Below are 20,239 nucleotides of genomic sequence, written 5' to 3' on the forward strand. Positions count from 1 at the left end.
AAAAAAAAAAAAAAAAAAGAAAGAAAGAAAAAGGTCTAGATGTATGTTGTTCATTTAAACATAAAAGACGTTATATGTGAAACAAATTACTCAAAGATTTTGTAAAGAAAAACACAAATGCTTTTTAATAATGATGGGTTCCCAGGAAGAAATCCTAAATGCCGGATTGAGGAAATCCTTTCTGCAAATTAATTAATTAATTAGTTAATTAATTAATGGTGAGCTGGCTGGCATCTTGGCAAATGGGGTAAAGGTCCTTTCTGCCAACACTGACCACCTCAGTTCTATCCCCAGGACCTACATGGAGAAGTTGTAAACTAACTCCCAAAGTTGCCCTCTGAGCATTACATGGGCACCACACGACAGAAGTGCCCACACAAATATACACAAAAGAAATAAAAGTGTAATAAAAAATGGCTTAATAAGAATTATTATATTTTTATGTTGTTTTTTTTTCATTCTAAACTATATGCTTTCAGTGACAGTATTCCATGAGTTGGAGTGCCATAATCCAGCCATTTCCTTGGATTTTATTACCATTACTATTATTTATTTTGTGTATTTTGTTCTATATCTTGCTACAAATGCTTGCCTAGCATTCACAAAGACCTGGGTTTTGACCCCCAACTCTACAAAACTGGATGTGGTAGTGCATGCTTATAACCCTGCATCCCCTGGTCCTTGTGATGCAAATACATTAGGATCAGATGTCCAGGGGCATCCTTGGTTACACAGCAAGTGAAAGCCAACCCGAACTAAACAGCGAGCTATCTCAAAAAATATCTGTAATCCACCTTGACTGAGTCCACAGAGCTAAGAGCCAAGTTCTTGTGCCAGGGCTTTCCTGCCTGGTTTTCTTACTTATAAAAGGAAAAATGATTGTACCTCACACCACACATGAGAAATAAGCCATTGGGGTTTGGCACTTCAAGTTAAGTAGTCCTTGTGTCTCTGAGCCAACCTGTTTTCTTCTGGACTAGATGTGCACCTGACATAGGAGTTGTAGTCCATTGGAAGTCTTTAACAGGTAGAGAGGATTTAGGAGCCCTAAGCCCCTTCAGGATGATGATAGGCCAAAGGAGCTTGTTGAGAACAGACTTTGAGAACTGAGAGATCAATCAATTTGAGGTCTTCAAAGTGAAACTGAGCACTAGTGAATTCTAATTGAGTTCCCTGAAGAAAAAGCTAGTGTTGTGAGAAATTTGTGTAAATGAGATTATTTCCCACAGTTGCTGAGAGATGCCGTCAGTACTGAGAGCCTCGTGTTACGTGCAAAGAAATGGGGGCCTTGAAATGTTTCTGCAGGTCTGTCCCAGTTTGCTTTCTATTGCTGTGGTAAATGCCACGACCAAAGTCAACTTGGGAGGAAATGGGTTATTTGACTAACAGGCTACGGTCTATGGTCCATCATCGAGGAAAGCCAAAACAGGAACTCAGGGAAGCAACTTGGAACAGAAACTGATAGTATGTGGCTTACTGGTTTGCTTTCATGGCTTATCAGCTTGCTTTCATACCCAACCCAGAGCCACCAGCCCAGGAGTTACATCACCCACAGCAGGCCAGGTCCTCCCACATCAGTTATTAATGAAGAAAATGCCCTACAGATATGCCCTTGGACCAATGGAGGCCAATCCTCTATTGAGGTTTCCTCTTCCTAGTTGACTCTAGTTTGTATCAAATTGACAAAAAAGTAACCAGTGTATCTGCCTGAGACCAAAATCTGGTCATGAGGAAATCTCAGGCTTGAGCCAGACAGGCCAATCTCAATTCAATCATGATAATTCCCATAGAAAACACTGAAAAAAAAATGCCATGTTAACCCATCAGGAAAATATAACCTCCCTTGCCTACAAACAAAGCAAACAAAAACCAAGTATATAAATAAACAAAACTACTGAGCCTATCTCCTTAACAGTTCTTCTGAGAATCCACACACAGTTTATTCATAGTAGCAACTGAGCTTCTGGCTTGGAGCCGACCTGTCACATGCTATAATCCTGATCCAGCTTTCCACTCATTCTGTGAGCGTGGTCTCAAGTATTATTTCATCAGCTGTAGACAGGATCTCTTTGACCTTAAGGCTTCCTATTATATTGTGTATTCGTCATGGAAAGCCAAGCACTTGAGTGGTGACTGGCAACCCCAGTACTCCACAAGGCTGTACTTAGTACTATAGTTCACCAAATGTGGAACTTCGTTAAATCTGAAACTGAGACGTTTTGTAGGAACTGAGTCATATTACTCGAGATGATGTTCAAACAGAAACTTCCATTACTCACAATATTTACTAGAAAGTTTATGCCTCTAGTGTTAGTGTATTCATCCTACGCAGTACAAACCGCCAGATTTCTTGTCATACCACAGCTGACTTCTGCTAAGCACCACTACTTGGAACCTCCAGACATTCCCCAGATTGCTACTTCTGAGGAAATTATAGCTTCCAGCAAAATAGCCAAAGGTAGAAGCCACAAAAGACATGCCTGCCGACATGAATTGTCCCAGAAGCCACAGCAAAGCAACAGAATGGATGATGTGAGGTAAGGAGGCTGTCCCAGGTTCAAATCTGCAATACTAGACAGCTGTCATAGGAAGCAGCAGATCCCGGGCTCTTTGTTCATGAGATGGCCTTCATCCTCCATATAGGAGTGGATAGTCTACGGGGGACCAACATCCCCTAACACCTAGCTTTTCTGTGACCTGCTCATTTGCTTCCTGTTGAAGTTTATCCCTCTGTTGCATTACTTCTGGTGAGGTTGTTTACATCCACTGCATACGGAGAGCAAATGACAGACCAAAGAAATGATTGCATTGAAGTCCATCTTAGTGAACCAGTAGTTTATTGGGCTTACTTAAAGATCCAGAACCATGGGTAGCTGAAATAGCTGCCGTACAGAACCATCCTACCCCTAAAGTGGCTGGCAACTGTGGAAACCGTATCACCCACATCTCCTCACAGCAGCACCTTTCAGCTCCCCTCATGATTCCTTTATAATAATTGAGAAAGTATTTCCTGAGAAAAGGGCCCCACAACATTCTTTCACACACATATCACTGGTCCCAGAGTCCTTGATCTTTTAACTTTTCCACATAGTAGCTACTCATTGGCTTTTGAAAGCTGGGTATCTAGAAATAGTAATTTGGACATTTCAGGCAAAGTCAAATACCGTTAAATGGATTCCATTTGTTTCTATTCCAGTGTGACTACTAGAATCTCTGAATTACTTTGCAGCTCCATTTGAACTTCCACTTGAGAGCTCTGGCCTAGAGGCATGGTCAGATTATAATTTGATGCCTTTTTCCTTCATAATCAATTCAGTATGTATACCATGCATGCTTTATTGCATCCCACCAGGTCATCTCTCCCTGGTGATATTGAAATTTATCACTCCATCCAAGTCTTATCACCCAGTACAGTATAAAGTGCACACTACACTATAAAGATCTCAATACAGTGTCACTGGTTTAGAAACCACTGGTGAGCAGAGGAGTGTTGCTAGTGTAACCTCTGTTCGGGCTGCATTTATTGTCTCCAGGCCTTCTGCAATGCAGATCTGGCCACCATCAAATCTTCACTTAGCCTTACCTTGATTCCTGTAGGAAAGCTAATCCCTTTGAAATATGTCTGTGACCATTTCAACCTTGTACTTAAAATGTTTCTGTGGCCATTCACTCCGATCCTTGCTGGGATTTAGCTCAGTTGGCAGAATGCTTGCCCAGGAGAAACCCCAAGCTTGATCTCCAGCACTGCATACTATAAGTATTGTGATATACTCCTGTAATCTAACCACTCAGGAGGTGGAGTCAGGAGGATCAGAACTTGAGCTGATCTTTGGCCTCACAGGAAGCTTGAGGCCAACCTGGGGCACATGAGACCCTATTTATAAATAAATAATTGCTTATGCTCTTCCACAGTCATTCCCAGCTCAGCTCATTCTTTGGGATTTAGATGACACCTATAGTCCCACCATCACAGGACCTCCTCTCTTTCATGCAGCTGCATAAATTTATTATGGACTTCCATACTTATCCACCTTCATTCACTTCCAGGCTTTTCTGGAAAATTCTGTTTCCACCTCATGCTTAAAACGTCTCAGTTCCTATTTAAGTTGTTCTACCCTGAGTACTGTAGCAATTACTTCCAGGTACCTAATTTACCCTCCAAGACAGTTTGTTTTGTGTACATTTCTGCTATTTCTTTTTATATAACATCTCACTGTGTAGCCCTAGCTGGCCCGGAACTCACTGTATAAACCAGGCTGGTCTGGAACTCACAAAAATCTGCTTGCTTCTGCCTCCCAAGTGCTGAGATAAAGGTTGTGTTCCGCCATGCCTGGCCTACATTGTTCTTTGGGGTATATGTGGTTCAGCCCCCTGATGCCTGAGGTGGTTTTATGGTATGGACAGGGCAGCTTCCTCAGCGGCCCATTAGGTCTGTTTCATGGAACACAAAGAAGGAGAGGCATATAGTTTCAGCTTCATCCCCTCCACAGGGCAAGTGCCCCATCTTCCTGGTGGACTGGCTGTGCCTCGGGCTGCAAGATGGATGGACACTGTACCACATTTACTGACTAGAGAGCTAAGCATAGGGAGAGAGCCTGTGGAAGAGCAAGGTGGGGCCCGGGCTGCAATAAGTGGATGTGTGTATCAATCATAGGCTGAGATGTAGCAGACAAATGATCAGAAATTGATATTTGCATGTTAACTTTTATGTAATTTAATATAATTTGGCATGTGGTGATGGGTGGCTGAGCCTACTCTTTAGGACCCCCGGAGCTGTATCTTTGGGCATAAAACCCTGGTCACAAGAGTACCACTACTACAATTTGTTCTCAAGATGATCAAAATCATACGTATAGCCAAGCATGATGGCATATTCCTCCCCGTTCTTGGAAAGCAGAAGCAGGGGGATCATATTGTGTTCATTGCCATACTCTGGTCTACACAGAGCTAGAGAATGTTAACCTGAGATACTGCATACAATTTTTCATTTTATTCGAATATTCTACTTTTGGCCTATGGATTTATCCCCTCTACTGTACTGAACGCTTTCACTGCCAACTGGTCTTTCCCCATTTATCACCATTTCCTTCTCCATCCATCTCTACATTATTTTCTATATATGCAAAACACACAATAAATAAAGAATTAAAAAACCACATTTGTGATTGAAAACAGATCCCCCCAACCTCTGTCACGAAAAGCCTCAGTGTCTCATTTATTTCAGACCTTCACTTTTAAAGATTCCATATAGCTTCAATTCCCATTTCCCAACAAACCTACCTAGTTTTCTTTCCTTTTTCTATTTATTAATTTATTATTTATCTTTAATTTTTAGTTTAGAGAAAAAAGAAATCGTTTAAATCCCCGAGATTATACAGAAAAATGATATTTTTAGTAATATGCAGCATCTCAGTTTCTTAGAAATAAGTGATATATACACGTATAGGTAGGAAGTAAAATCCCCTGAAAATATGAGACAACCTTGGACTTTCACTGTGTCACAGTCCGCAAGCTTTGCCTAGTTATGTGGAACTAACATACTGTGATGTTGGTCTCTGCATCATTGTATTGTGGGAGTGGCCATGACAGCTTCTAACGCAGCAGAAACTACAGGAAGATCCATGAGAAGTATTGGCAAGTTGTACCTTCACAAATAGTAGTGCGCATGCGCTTCGCCAGCCTCCACAAGAAAAAAAAAACGGAGGTGGGGCAGTGGGGGCGCGAAGAACACAGCTTCGCAGTAAACGGAAGTGGTCTGGAGCGGTCACATCCGCTTAAATCTCCGGGCAGATCGGTTCTGTTATTGTTGCCCGCATCGCACGAGAGTTTAGATTATAACACTGAGAGCTCGAGGGCAGAAGTCGCAGGGGCCCAGCGTGTCCTTGTGCAGAGTTCTCTGCGGTGCTCTGAGAGGTGAGCGGCAGCGGCGCAGGGAGGATGCTGTGCTGTTGAGAGCTGATTTGTGTTAAGTGACAGCTGACACTGCTGCTGGGGGATGCCCTTGTTGAGCTGGGGTAGGAATCCTATGGGAGTTGGAAGAGCAGGGTTGCTGAGAGAGACAATGCAGCCAGCCTACCGCAAGCCTGGGGGCTAGCGTCTCAGAGGGAGATCGCGCGGCTTTCTAGTGGCCTTCGAGAAAAGACAGCCACAAATGGAAAATGTGTGGTTTGGGCTCAATTTGGGAAAGTCAGCCATTCTCAATCAGCCTGTGGCGTCTGCCAGGGAGGCTAATACTAAGAACACATGGAACAAAAGCCAGGGGATTTGCATATGCACATTTAGAAGTGGGCACAAGCACTGAGAGACAGCCTTTGTGCAGGCAGCAAGGCTTGTAAGACAGGATCATTTCATTGCTAGCATGCAGTCTTACGTAGGGAGATAGAGCTGCAAAGCAAACGTTTAAAAAACAAATCCTAATCTCTGGGCCCATTTTACTTGAGGGCTGGGACCCTTTGCAAATGAAGCGGGTCAATGCTGCCTCTGCTTGAGACCATGTGGTCACCGTAGTAAGAGTCAGTGATTGGCATTTGAGCAGAATGACCCTGTGTCCTTATTGGAGGATGTTCTTTGGGTGTCACTATTGAGTTTATTGAAGATTCTCTGGAAACCAGTAAATTGCCATCTCTGGTGCGCATTTCTTGGCTGCCAAAGTAATAATGTTCTGTGGAACTAAGCGTGCCCACTCTAACCCTGTGGTTAAATTAATCCTGTGCTCACTTATCAGAGGTCACTGAAAGTCCAGAATGTCAGCGAGTATGTCCCGTTTACCATGAAGACATTGTGGACAGGGGAGAAACGCTTTGTGCGGAGGGCCTGGTGTTTTATGTGCAGGGTTTCCAAGGCAGAGAACGGATTGGGCCATTGAATTTAAGGAAAGAGAACAGGATGTCTGTCAGTGTGGGAACAGATGAAAACGAAAAAGTCTAGAAAGGCAGAGAGAGCCAGGAGTGACCATCAACACCACATCTCTGCTCTCAGAAGGCAGGAGGAAGGAATTAGGAAGGTTTCTGGGTGCTGGGCACACTAAGAGCACCCCAGATCATGGCCACTGTGTGTGGTTTAGAATAGGGAAGGATCAAGACCGGTCCTGCTCTTCCTCCTAGAGTGCATTCTGGACCAGCACATAAGCTTATTTGTCATTTCTGAAAGAGAAATGGTTATACTAATGCTGATGACATGGTTAAAAGAGCTCTTGAGAGAGAGCTGGGTACAGTGGCACACACCTTTCGTCCCAGCATGGAGGAAGCAGAGTCAGGTGGAACTCTGTGAGTTTGAGGCCAGCCTGCTGTATACAGAAATCTCCAGGCCAGCTACAGCAACATAATGAGACCATGCCTCAAAAAGTTGGGAATTGGGGAGGCCTGTGGGTGAACAGCCTGAAAGCCTGCCCCTTTTTCTGTGTATCTCTACGCAGATGCTGAGGGCGTGCGGAGCGTCGTATCACTGCAGATCCTCAGTGCCCGTGGACACACTTGCACCCTCACTGTGGAAACAACTAGGTTAATTCCCCGTCTTCTCACAAGCCAAAGGTACAGCAGCTGCAGTGAATCCTTCCTCACTGTCCCGTTTGTTGTTTACTTCAGGGAAGGGGGGTAGTTTGGGTTTTGGCATGTGTGTTGTGTGTAGTATATGCATGTGGGCATGGGCATAGGTGCGGGTCTGTAAGCACAGCTGCACTGAGGCCAGAGAACGCTACTGAGTGTCCTGATCCGTCATTCCCAACCTTATTCCCTTGAGGTTGGGTCTGTCACTGAACCTGGAGCTAGGCTGACAGCCAGTGAGCCCAGAGGTCCTCCTCTCTTTGTCCCACACAGCACTAGGAGTTACAGGCATTTGTAGCCAAGCCTACAGGTAGCTGGGGATTTGAACTCAGTGCCTCATGCTGGTGCAGCAAGCTCTTTTACCCACTGTACCATCTCCCCAGACCCCAGACTGTGGTGTTTGTGTTTTCTTTGTCATCACCCTGGTCCATACCAGGACAGGGCTTTTCTGAACGTTGTCTGTTCTAGTGTATCTACACTGCGACATCTTGGGCACTCGGAAACTCGTGGGCAGATGTTGGCTGAGGACACAAGGTCATTCCCTCACCCAGGCCACATCATCCAGGCTGAGTGATTTTTTTCTTCCTCACCACAGCTAGCCTCTCTGCTCAGCTGCTCTTCTGGGAACCTCTAGACACTCACCCAGCTTCCAGTTCCTGAGAAAATTTGATCTGTCAGCAAGGAGGCAAGAGAGGAAACATACCTGCTGACATGAATTTGACCCAGAAGCTCCAGAGACTACACCCACAGGATGGGTCACGTGAGGTAAGCAGCAGCTGCCCAGGGTCCAGTTCTCTAAAACTGGAGGACAGACATGGGAAGTAGCAGATCCCGGGCTTCCCAGTGCAGAGGCAGACTTGCTCCTCCAGCTAAGAGCAGACCACAGGGGCCAGTGCCCCTGCACCTCCTAGTCTGTCATGTCACTCATTGTTCTGCCTCGCGCAGCCCTCAAACCTGTGTTCCCACAGAGTCCTCAATTCTGTGTCTTCTTGTCCCATTTCATAGCCACTGTCATTTTGTGAGTCTCTTGAAGGAGTTCATTTGATGTGGATGTATGGCAGGTAAGTCTTAGAGATGATGAGTGTCTGAGGATGCCTTGCCAAAAGTTGAGATACATACTATTTACTGCTCTAGAGGTATAGTATGCCTGGGAGAATGGAGCCGAGAAATGAGGCTGTCTGAGGGTTTGACTGCTGTGAACAGTCACCATGACCATGGCAACTCTTATAAAGACAATATTTAATTGGGGCTGGCTTACAGGTTCAGAGGTTCAGTCTATTATCATCAAGGGGGGAACATGACAACACCCAGGCAGGCATGGTGCAGGAGGAGCTGAGAGTTCTACATCTTCATCTGAAGTCTGTTAGCAGAATACTGGTTTCTAGGCAGCTAGGATGATGCTCTTAAAGCCCACACCCACAGTGGCACACCTACTCCAACAAGGCCACACCTACTCTAATAGGGCCATTATCTTCCAATAGTGCCTGCCACTCCCTGGGCAGAGCATATATAAACCATAACAGAGGCAGACTAAAGTCTCTTGCAGTGACCAAGCATCAGATAATTTATACTCAGAGGGTTGAGGGGAGTCACATACGTAAGGTGTCCAATTGCAAGAGCAAAGTTTTTGAGACAGGCAAGCCTCACACAGCAAAACCAGGTTTTTCCACAGAAACACATAAACAAATAACAATATCCAGCTGTAATGAGTAATCCAAAGTAAATTCACTCCTATCCACTTTACCTGGAAGGAGCATAAAAACCCATTCCAAGAATAACTCCATGGTGTTGAAGAAACTGAGGTCACAGATCTTGCCTTGTTTTCTCACAAGCACTCAGACTCCTCACACAGTTCCACTACTGGACCAGATTCTTCCAGTATACCATACATTTCATTACTTATATGTGAAATAATTTGTCAGATATATGCATACATTGTAGAAATACCTTGAAATATTTCCGTAGCAGCACTTGCCCTTGGCTAGAGTCCATGTATAGGTTGGGAATCACTCCCTTGTTTTTCCTGAAGTCTCTGTATGCCACACACATCAGAAACTTATGCCCTCTTTACTCCCTCTTCTGGAAATCCTGTTGTTCAAACTCGATTCTTCACTGTATTTTTCAATTATTGATTGTTTAGATTTTGTTTTCATTCATTGTGGGGAGTGGTATGTGCATACCCAGGTACTGTGTGGAAGTCAGAGGACAACTTGCAGGAGGAGTCTCTCTCTCTCTCTCTCTCTCTCTCTCTCTCTCTCTCTCTCTCTCTCTCTCTCTCTCTCTCTCTCTCTCTCTGTATATCTTGGGGATCGGAGTCATCTTCAGGCAGGGCAGCAAGCATTTTTACCTGCTGAGTCATAGCCTTTACCCTAATTCTCTATATTAAGGGTTTTTTTGGTTTTGTTTTTCTGGCAGAATGTCTCAGTTTTACTTTCTAATCTGTCTAATAATTGTTATTGTTTTGTTTGTTTGTTTGTTTATTTGAAACGGTCTCATTGTGTAGGCTTCTCTGGCTGGAATTCACTGTCTAGACCACACTAGCCTCAAACTGGTAGCGGTCCACCAGGTGGAACTGGTCCACCTGCCTTTTTCTTTTTTTGTTTTTTTTCGAGACAGGGTTTCTCTGTGTAGCCTTGGCTGTCCTGGAACTCACTCTGTAGACCAGGCTGACCTCGAACTCAGAAATCCACCTGCCTCTGCCTCCCAAGTGCTGGGATTAAAGGCATGCCCCACCACCACCCGGCCTGCCTTTTTCTTCAGAGCACTGGGATTAAAGGTGTGCACTACACCTAACTATTATTGTTGTTTTAAAAGGCAATTTCAAGCTTTTTTTTTTTTTTAATTTGTCATGTATCTTTCAGTGAGTTGTCTTCTGGCTCATAGATGGACTACTTACGTCCAGATATCCTGGTGGTATTTTGATGCGGAATTTTTCTGAATTAGTGAAAATGAAAATTAATTGCCCAAGTTAAAATGAAACAGCGCTGTCGATTTTGTGCAAAGCCTTCAGTCTTGAGTGCTCCTCCAGCACCTGGCTCTCAACGAATCATGATAATTCACCAGTCCCACTGAGCTGCCTCCCCTGAAGCCTAGAATAATGGTAGTTCTAAGTGTCAAATTGTTTATTCCTTCTTGAAGTATTAGTGACTACCCATTTCTGGCTGCTTTGGGGATAAAAATCTGAGTGTACAAGAGATGGATATTTTAATAAACTTTCTTAACTTCTGAAATATTATATAACACACATTATCCAATACATATTTAAATGATATATTATTCATATGATAGGAAATAGATATTTTCTGGAAAGCTGAATGATCTGTCACAGTAAAGAATCACTGAGCTACTTTGCAGTGTACCGAGTCTACCTCTCCAGTGAAGAGTAGCTCAGAATGGACTGCACTTTGTGTGTTAGAGAGTGTTATTTCGTTACATTTTGTGTTACAGAGATCGGTGTCCTTCGAGGATGTGACTGTGGACTTCAGCCAGGAGGAATGGCGGCGCCTGGACTCTGCCCAGAGACGCCTGTACCAGGAGGTGATGCTGGAGATCTACAGCCACCTCTTGGCAGTGGGTGAGCATGGCTGGCTGGGGATCCAAGATGGGCTTCATTGAAAATATTTCCTCCTTCTTTTTCTAGAACATGGTGGGATATCAAAAGTGTGTCATGTTTTCCCCCATGCTTTGTCCCAATAATTCATGACTTTTTGACACTCCAAGTTAATTGCTCTGTGCCCAGTACAAAATATTAATTTTCCAATCAGCCAGTGCAAAGCTGATTGGATGACCTCTAAAGCTACACACTGAGTAGATATTCTTCCAACTACAGGCTACCCTATTCCTAGTCCCGGGGCCATCTTCAAGATAAAGAAAAGAAAGGAGGCTCGGACAGGAGAGGCTAAGTTCTCACATGGTTGTTGGTGTCAAGGTGAGTGTGTAGGCCCTAGATGGAGGTGGATGTTATTAGAGGGCCATTACTAGCCTTCTTCATTCATCCCTTCCCCTAGTGGTGGGCACCAAGCTTGCCTCCTTCCCCCACTCTTTACAGCTAATGCTACAGTGCATTGTGAATACGGACCAGGGTTGTGGGTACCAAGCTTGCTTCCTACACCAACTCCCTACAGCTAATCCTACAATACTTTGTAACTATGGTCTAGGAGTGAGAAGATTCTCAGAGGTGAATAGTAGGTGCTTGGCTGCCGCATTGTGGAGATAACAATACCTAAATTGACTAACAGCTTTATTCTCCTGAAGGTCCACACATAGATTCCTATTTGCGTACCTTGCTTGTCTACACTGGGCATTGCCAAACTGGCAACAAAAGGCAGGTAAAGGAAACTTCAGTGGCAGTTGAGAATAGAGATAAGTGTGTTGGTTGGGGTCTTTTCTTTTCTTTCCCTTTCTTTTCTTTTTCATGATAACCATGTTTAGGGCTGGGGATATGTATCTCAGTGGTGGAGTGGAAGGCTGACATGTACAGAGTCTCTGGTACAGTCCCCAGTGTGGTAGAAGTATAGGCAGGCAGGCAGCTGTGTCAACACGGATAAGATACACTAGGGAAATACAAAGCTTTCAGCATAGTTGGTGATAGTTTCACTGTTTTGTTTTTTTTTTAAAGTTAGTTTTATTGTCTTTTTCTTGTGATAGCTGTCAAGCGTTTTCCTCTCCTGGCCCTTCCCTCACTGACCTCTCTAGCCCCATCTTGTTGGTCCCCCTCCTTGCTACAATTGTCTTCTCTCTGCCTGCATATCACATATTTTCCACTACTCTTCATTTTCGATTCCTCCCTTAAGGTCCTTTTTGAAGTCCCTTTTCTACTATTTTCATACAACACATACAGACATACCTGTCTAGACACAGGCAGAAGTTAAAATCTAGAGGCCACCTGTAAGAGAAAAATGTGGCACTCTGTCTTTGAGTGCCACTTAATTTCCCTCACATCATGGCATGTCCCATCCATGTCGCTATAGTTGTCAGGATTTTGTTTTTTCTTTATGGCTAACTAACACCCCATGAGGTGTATGTTCTACAGTCTCTTGCTGCTTTCATCTGTGGAGAGACATCTGGTTCCACTTCTCAGTGCAGCATAAACACGGCTCTGCAAGCATGTCTGCTTGTGTTCATACGGAGTCCTCAGGCATATAGGCAGGTTGGTCCGGCTGGGTCATATAGTAGTTCTGTTTTTAGTTCTTTGAGGACCTCCCACCCTGGCTTCTTTAGTGGCTACAGCAGTTTACATGGAGCAGTGCATGGGGGTGTAGCTTTCCACGTCAGCATTTCTTGTTTGCTTCTTTTCATTTCTTTTCTTTCTTTCTTTTTAAGATTTATTTATTTTATGTATATGACACTGTCGCTGTCTTCAGACACACATAGGATCCCATTACAGATGGTTGTGAGCCACCATGTGGTTGTTGGGAATTGAACTCAAGACCTCTGGAAGAGCGGTCAGTGATCCTAACCACTGAGCAATCTCACCAGCCCTGTTTCTTTTCTTAATAGCCATTCTGACTGGGGTGACCTAGAATATGAGAGAAGATTGAAATTGTGTTTCCCTGATGACTAAAAATATTGAACACATTTTCAAATACGTATTGGCCATTTCTATACCTTTTGAGAATTATCCATTAAATGGATTATCTATTTCTTGATTGGGGAATTTGGTATTTTTATATATTTATTTAGTATAGGTCTAGAATAGGTAATATATAGTCTAAATAGGTATTTAGACTATATATTAATCTATAGTTAGAGAAACTCTTTCCCATTATATAGGTGGCCTCTTCCTTCAGGTGGTTGTTTCTTTTGCTGTGCGGGTTTTTATATAACCCCGTTTATCAGTTTGTGGGATTTTTTTCCTGTGCTGTTACAGTCTTTTTCTAGAAGTCCTAGCCATGTCTGTATCTTTAAAAATTTTGCTTCTGCCTCCTGCTGGCAATTTTAGACCGTCATCTATTGCATTAAGATTCTCAGTCTAGCCGGGCAGTGGTGGCGCGCGCCTTTAATCCCAGCACTTGGGAGGCAGAGGCAGGCAGATTTCTGAGTTCAAGGCCAGCCTGGTCTACAGAGTGAGTTCCAGGACAGCCAGGGCTACACAGAGAAATCCTGTCTTGAAAAACCAAAAAAAAAAAGAGAGAGAGAGATTCTCAGTCTAAGTTGTTTTCCGGGGGTTAAGAGACGTGCTGCTCCCCACAGCACCACGTTTGGTTCCCAGCCCACAGAAGGCAGCTCACAGCTGTCTACAGTTCCAGTTCTAGGGAATCTGCTCCCCAGGCACTGTCAGCAAATACCATACACATGAAACAAAGTAAATAAATCTTTTTTAAGAAAAAGGAAAGAAGATGGGGGTCTGGTTTCATTTTTTTTTCCTTTACAGTTTGTCCCAGCACAATTTGTTAAAGATGCTTCTTAATATATTCTTGAATATGTTTTAAAATTTTTTTCTTAAGATGCTCTGTGTCCATTTTCATCAAGGAAATTACTCTGTAGTTTCCGCTGTTGTTGTTGTTGTCATTGTTGTTGTTGTGCTGTATCCTTACGGTTTTGGTATTAGACACCACTACTAGCTTCATATACTGTGCCTTTTGTGTTTCTCCCCTGTCTGTGTTAAGGAAGGGTTAGGGAGTGCTGCTGTTGCCTGATCCTTAAATACTTGGGAAGATTCCCCCAGTGAATCTGCTCTTGCGCCTTTCTTTGTACGGAAATGCTTTACTGCTGCTTCTTATGAATCTATTTTGTTTGTATCTTCTTGATTTAATTTCCTCAAGTTTTTCCTTTGTTTATTTTGTTTGTTGTTGTTTTTCAACATGTGGTCTCACTATACAGTTCTAACTGTCCTGGAACCCACTCTGTAGACCAGGCTGGCCTTGAGTTCTCAGAACCACCTGCCTCTGCCTCCCAAGTGTTGAGAGCAAGGGTATGCAACACTACACCCAGAAGGATTTTAATTTTCATTGGTCATATGTGACTAAGATTTTAATCATTTACTCTAAATTTTCCAGGGTTTTTTGTTTTCTTATTTTTTTTTTTTAATGTAAGATTTACAAGTACTCACTCCCCAGTAAACTGCGATATGTCTTTGGAATCTGTTGTAATATCCTCCTTTTCATTTCTAATTTTATTAATTTTATTAATTTATTTATTATTTATTCTTTTCCTGTCAGATAGGCTAAGAGTTTTTCAATCTCACTTTTTTTAAAAGTGTTTATGGGCGGGCGTTTTGCCAGCACAGACATTTGTGTGCAGTGCCCACAGAGGCCAGAAGAGGGCATCTGATCCCCTAGGACTGGAGTTTCAGCTGTGTTTGAGTTGTGAGTGGCCATGTGGGTGCTGGGAACTGAGCAGTCAGTGCTCTTTACAACTGAGCTGTCTTTTGAACCCTGATCTCATTTATCTGTTTCCGTGTATTGTTCTATTAGACTTTTTTTGTTTCTTTCCATCTACTACTTTGGATTTTGCCTTTTTCTTCATTTTTGAGACCTTTAATTGCATCATTAAGTTGAGCTCTCTCTGATTTCTTTAATGTAAATATCTCAACTATTGCCTTTCTCTTGGAACTGTCTAAGCTGTATCCAAAGATCATGGTAAGTTGGCATTCATATTCATCTTGTTCCAGAAAGGTTTTTAATTTTCTCCCTGATTTCTGTGCGACTCACTGTTAATTCAGAATATACTGTTCTTTGTCCATGTGTTCATGCAGTTTCTGTGGTTTCTCTTCTTGTTGGCTTTTAGTTTTATTCCATTATGGTTGCTTAAGATACAGAGCATTGTTTCAACTTTTTTGTATTGTTCAGATTGTTTTGTAACTGTCTTAGTCAGGGTTTCTATTCCTGTACAAACATCATGATCAGGAAGCAAGTTGGGGAGGAAAGGGTTTATTTGGCTTACTTCCACATGGCTGTTCATCACCAAAGGAAGTCAGGACTGGAACTCAAGCAGATCAGGAAGCAGGAGCTGATGCAGAGGCCATGGAGGGATGTTACTTACTGGCTTGCTTTTCCTGGCTTGCTCAGCCTGCTCTCTTATAGAACCCAAGACTTCCAGCCCAGGGATGGCAACACCCACAAGGGGCCCTACCCCCTTGATCACTAATTGAGAAAATGCCCCACAGCTGGGTCTCATGGAGGCACTTCCCCAACTGAAACTCCCTTCTCTGTGATAACTCCAGCCTGTGTCAACTTGACACACAAAAGCAGCTAGTACAGTAACCTAGCATACGGTCTGGTTTGGGGTTTTTGAGAAACTTCCATGGGCTGCTGAGGACTGTATTCCATTTCTGTTGGATGGGATATTCTGTAGATGTCCCTTAGATATATGTGATCAGTGTTGGAGATTTTTCTTATTTAGATTCCCCCCGTGTCTGTCTCTCTCTCTCTCTCTCTCTCTCTCTCTCTCTCTCTCTCTCTTTCTCTCTCTCTCTCTCTCTCTCTCTCTCTCTCTCTCTCTCTCTGTGTGTGTGTGTGTGTGTGTCTGTGTGTGTCTGTATGTGTCTGTGTGTGTCTGTGTGTGTGTGTGTCTGTGTGTGTGTATGAGTGAATGAATGCCACATGTGTCAGGGTTTCCACAGAAGCCAGACAAGGATGTTGGCTCCTCTGGAGGTGTAGTTAACAGGTTCCTGCTGCGGGTGCTGGGAACTAAACTCCAGCCCTCTGCAAAAGCAGCAGATGCTTTTAACTGCTTATATACAGTTGAGATCAGAAAAGTAAGTAAAGGCCAGTATAGGTGTAAATTGATGTTAAAAAAAAAAAAAGAAAGAAAATTTCCTGGTCTTCAGCTATGGTTCGAAGATAGAAAGGGTTTTCCTAGATTAAGTAAACTTCCATCCCTAACCACAGTGAGTGACAGTGAGTCCTTAACCAGATGGAAAAAGGGGCCTAAGGCGTGAGTATGCTTCTCTCCAGAACTGACGACGTCCTCAGCTCTGCTGGTCTCTGTTCTTCGTATCCAGCACTTGGCTGTCCACTGAGGCTACCTTATAGCAGCCTTATTATCATTTTCTTCCCCTATGCCTCAGCCTACAAGGCCTCCTACATAAACTAAATCCATTGCCTTTGTCTGAACAGTCTTCCCCACAGATTGTTGCAGCCGTCTTTACCTCTGACCTAAGTATTCACGCTCCTATTTCTTCATCTGTAAAGCAGGGAAAGCAGTTGTAATTGGTTATGCGATGGCTTGTGGGATAAAATGAGTTAGTTTCCATCATAAAGAAAGTTGCCTGGCCGTAAGCGTCCCACAGGTAATGTTTGGCATGCCATAAGGAATGTAGGCATGTTCTGCTCGTCGGCATAAGTACCTCTCAGATTTTTTTGTGTGTGTGTGTTTTTTATTAACTCCGATTTCTCACCCATCCTGTTCACTGTGCATATTCTTTTCATTTCTTTTCTTCTCCCAGAAGTGGAATCAGAGTTTTACACTCCTTGGCAGAAAGCTTCTGAGAAAGCAGGATTTCAAACGAGTAAGGCAAGTGCAGTCACAAGGCATGGTTTGTGGTGCTCTGTGTTAGAAGAACTGTGGCAAGACCCTGACCCTGCAAGAAGAGATCGGCAAAAGCAGCTCCAGCTCCCACCCTGGAGTCCTGGTGCTTTCCTCAGCAAGAAAACACAGAGCACAGAGAGAGATTGTGGGTGTAAGGAGCCCAGGAAACCCATTCCCTTGGTATCCAACCTTATTTCTACACAAAAGGGAGCTCCAAAGTTACTTGCAAAATGTTTGAATCGTAATCTTGGAGTAAATGGCGAAGAACAAGGCAACGGCCCAGAACAGCTTAATGACATTGTTACATCTGATCACCTCTTCATGCAAAACTCTCCTAATGATAACTGTACAGTTCCTCATGAAGGATGGGATCCATGCAAAGGTAACCAGTGCAGACAAGTTCCCATCCATAAACAAACACTTGCAGAGAGAGAAGGTCATTCTCACGAGAAACCAGATGAGCGCACGGGATGTGGAAAGATCTTCTATGACGAGTCTGCTTCCCGTAAGCGTCAGGCAGCTCACCCTGGGGAGGGGCCTTTTGTTTGTCACAAGTGTGGGAAAGCCTTCCTCCAGAAGACAGAGTTTGCCTCCCATCAAGAAACTCACCCAGAGAAACCTTATGAGTGTCCCGACTGTGGGAAATCATTCAGTCGAACGTCCAACCTGCAGGTCCATCATCGAATTCACACTGGAGAGAAACCTTATGAATGTCTTGACTGTGGCAAATCATTCAATAATACATCCCAGCTGAAGGTACATTACCGAACCCACACAGGAGAGAGGCCTTACGTGTGTCTTGAATGTGGGAAAGCCTTCAAGCAGAAGTCGATCCTCAGCACGCATGAGACAGTTCACTCCGGGGAGAAGCCTTATAAGTGTACTGCCTGTGGGAAACTGTTCAGCTGCACGTCCCGACTGAAAGTGCATTATCAGATTCACATGAAGGAGAAACCTTACGAATGCAGTGACTGTGGGAAAGGTTTCAAGCGAAAGTCAAGCCTCAGCGTTCACCAGAAGATCCATATCCGACAAACACACCACGTGTGCAGCGAGTGTGGGAAAGCTTTCAACCAGAAGTCAGAGCTCAGCACGCACCAGAGACTTCACCTGGGGAAGAATTCTCACAAATGCAGTGACTGTGGGAAGTCCTTCACTTACGCATCCCAACTGAAGATGCACCATCGAGTGCACACGGGGGAGAAGCCCTACAAGTGCCGGGACTGTGGGAAATCCTTTACGTACTCATTCACACTGAATGTGCATCGCCGGATTCACAAGCTGGAGAAGCCCCACAAGTGCAGCGTCTGTGGGAAAGCCTTGGCTTCTAAGTACCAACTGGAAGAACATGAGCGAATCCACACAGGAGAGAAACCCTATGTGTGTACTGAATGTGGAAAAGGCTTCCACGGTAGGTCAGGTTTCCTAAGACATCAGATAACTCACACTAGGGATAAACCTTTTGTCTGTCATAAATGTGGGAAGGCCTTCTTCCAGCGGTCACAGTTGACATCTCATCAGCAAACTCACACAGGAGAGAAGCCTTATAAATGTCATTACTGTGGGAAATCATTCAGTCACACATCCCAACTGACAGTCCATCATCGAATTCACACAGGGGAGAGACCTTACAAATGCAACTACTGTGGGAAGTCATTCAGTAATTCCTCCCAACTGAAAGAGCATCTCCGAATTCATACTGGGGAGACACCTTATGCATGTTCCGAATGTGGGAAGGCCTTCAGCCGAAGATCATCCCTCAATCTACACACGAAAATTCATACTGGAGAAAAACACCATATATGTAGTGAGTGTGGAAAAGCCTTTAGTCAGAAGTCAGTACTGCGGACACACCAGAGAATACACACTGGGGAAAAGCCGTACAAATGCAGTGATTGTGGGAAAGCCCTGGCTTCAAAGGGCCAACTTCGAGATCACCAGCGGATTCACACGGGCGAGAAACCCTATGTGTGCCCTGAATGTGGGAAGGGTTTCTTTGGCAGGTCATCTTTGCATAGACATCAGATAACTCACACTAAGGAGAGACCTTTTGTCTGTCAAAAATGTGGGAAGACCTTCATCCAGAAGTCAGCACTGACATCCCATCAGCAGATTCACACAGGCAAAAAACCCTATGTGTGCCCCGAATGTGGAAAGGGCTTCTACAATAAGTCATCTTTACCTAGACATCAGATGACTCACACTAGGGGGAGATCTTTTGTCTGTCAAAAATGTGGGAAGGCGTTCCTCCAGAAGTCAGTGTTGAAATGCCATCAGCGGACTCACACTTGCAAGAAGCCTTAGGAATACCACAGGAAACTTTCCCATAATACAACCCACTGAAGATCCACCATCATTCCTACATAGAAATGCAGAGCGGATGGGAAATCATCCCAGCTGGACGCGCAGCACTGGATCTAGACTGGAGAAAGACACGCCTGTGTTCTGAGTGTTAAAAGGCGTTTAACAGCACGTCACATAATAATAAATACCAAGCAGCTCATACCAGACACAGTTTTTTTTAGGCTGTTTTTTTGTGTGAAGCACATTTCCCCATAGTCTGTAAACATATTCCTAACTGAGGTATAATCTTTAAATTACTTGAAGAAAAAGTTTTAAAGGAATTTATTGTACATTATGGCTTCTGTACTTTAAAATATCTAGAAAGACACAGCTTGTTGATAAACACATTATTCATGAGAGACATTGTAATATGATTTTGAAATTCATCCTAGAAGCAAACCCTAGAACAGTGGGCTGAGAAATGTTTGTCTATAGAAAATGGGCAAAAGACACATTTGTTACCACACCATAGGAAAGTTTTGGGGATTTTTGTATCCACAATATTCCTATTTATTGTGGGGGTAATAATGTTTCTATAATGCAAGAAAGGAAACAAGAAAGTGTTCTCTGTTGAAAGTGTGTCTAATATGTTTGTCTGCTTGCATACTCTTTGTTTATATGACATCAGTCCTTACATATATATTACCTCAGACTAGTGGAGTTTGTGCAGGATCTGTTGCCTAACAGAGATTCTTTTAAGAATCTAATTTGTGTGGACAAATTAAACAGTCTATCCCCCTAGTCACACCATCTCGAGACTGCACTACCAATAATTAGTAATCTTTTGATCATACAAAAGTAATTTTTGAGATAAATCCATAAGTGATATTCTATAGCATTCACAGTTCCTTGTATTATAACTTTTCTCTTTCATGTTAGCTTAT

The 20,239-nt window shown here is 43.5% G+C and overlaps 2 protein-coding genes across 4 annotated transcripts in view; one reads left to right on the forward strand and one right to left on the reverse strand.

The window, feature by feature from the left end:
• LOC116102092 (myeloid cell surface antigen CD33-like) overlaps window positions 1-5,560 on the reverse strand; it is a 57,295-nt gene extending 51,735 nt beyond the window's left edge. Inside the window, exon 1 of the mRNA XM_031386302.1 lies at window positions 5,542-5,560. The gene's annotated coding sequence lies outside the window, so the exon portion shown is untranslated. The remainder of the gene's footprint in view (window positions 1-5,541) is intronic.
• Window positions 5,561-5,740: 180 nt separating this feature from the next.
• Window positions 5,741-19,931, forward strand: LOC116102095 (zinc finger protein 175-like). 3 transcript variants are annotated; one of them, XM_031386307.1, is made up of 6 exons: window positions 5,741-5,913; window positions 7,415-7,529; window positions 8,137-8,306; window positions 10,989-11,115; window positions 11,371-11,469; window positions 16,930-19,931. In XM_031386307.1, exons 3-6 carry the CDS (start codon window positions 8,253-8,255, stop codon window positions 19,314-19,316), a joined length of 2,667 nt encoding a protein of 888 aa, XP_031242167.1. In that variant the 5' UTR covers window positions 5,741-5,913; window positions 7,415-7,529; window positions 8,137-8,252; the 3' UTR covers window positions 19,317-19,931. The 3 variants fall into 3 exon arrangements, with proteins under 3 accessions (XP_031242167.1, XP_031242168.1, XP_031242169.1); XM_031386308.1 differs by lacking the exon at window positions 11,371-11,469; XM_031386309.1 differs by lacking the exons at window positions 5,741-5,913; window positions 7,415-7,529; window positions 11,371-11,469 and having other exon boundaries at window positions 8,178-8,306; window positions 10,989-11,078.
• Window positions 19,932-20,239: the final 308 nt, after the last annotated feature.

This window comes from Mastomys coucha, unplaced genomic scaffold, assembly GCF_008632895.1.
Source record: "Mastomys coucha isolate ucsf_1 unplaced genomic scaffold, UCSF_Mcou_1 pScaffold21, whole genome shotgun sequence".
Taxonomy (NCBI): Eukaryota; Metazoa; Chordata; class Mammalia; order Rodentia; family Muridae; genus Mastomys; species Mastomys coucha.

Bases quoted from the DNA above. Each gene is read 5' to 3' on its own strand.
- LOC116102095 (XM_031386307.1), top strand. From the start codon at position 8,253: ATGAATTTGACCCAGAAGCTCCAGAGACTACACCCACAGGATGGGTCA. The intron at 8,307-10,988 runs GTAAGCAGCAGC...TTTGTGTTACAG, and splicing joins CACAGGATGGGTCACGTGAG to AGATCGGTGTCCTTCGAGGA. The intron at 11,116-11,370 runs GTGAGCATGGCT...TTCCAACTACAG, and splicing joins CAGCCACCTCTTGGCAGTGG to GCTACCCTATTCCTAGTCCC.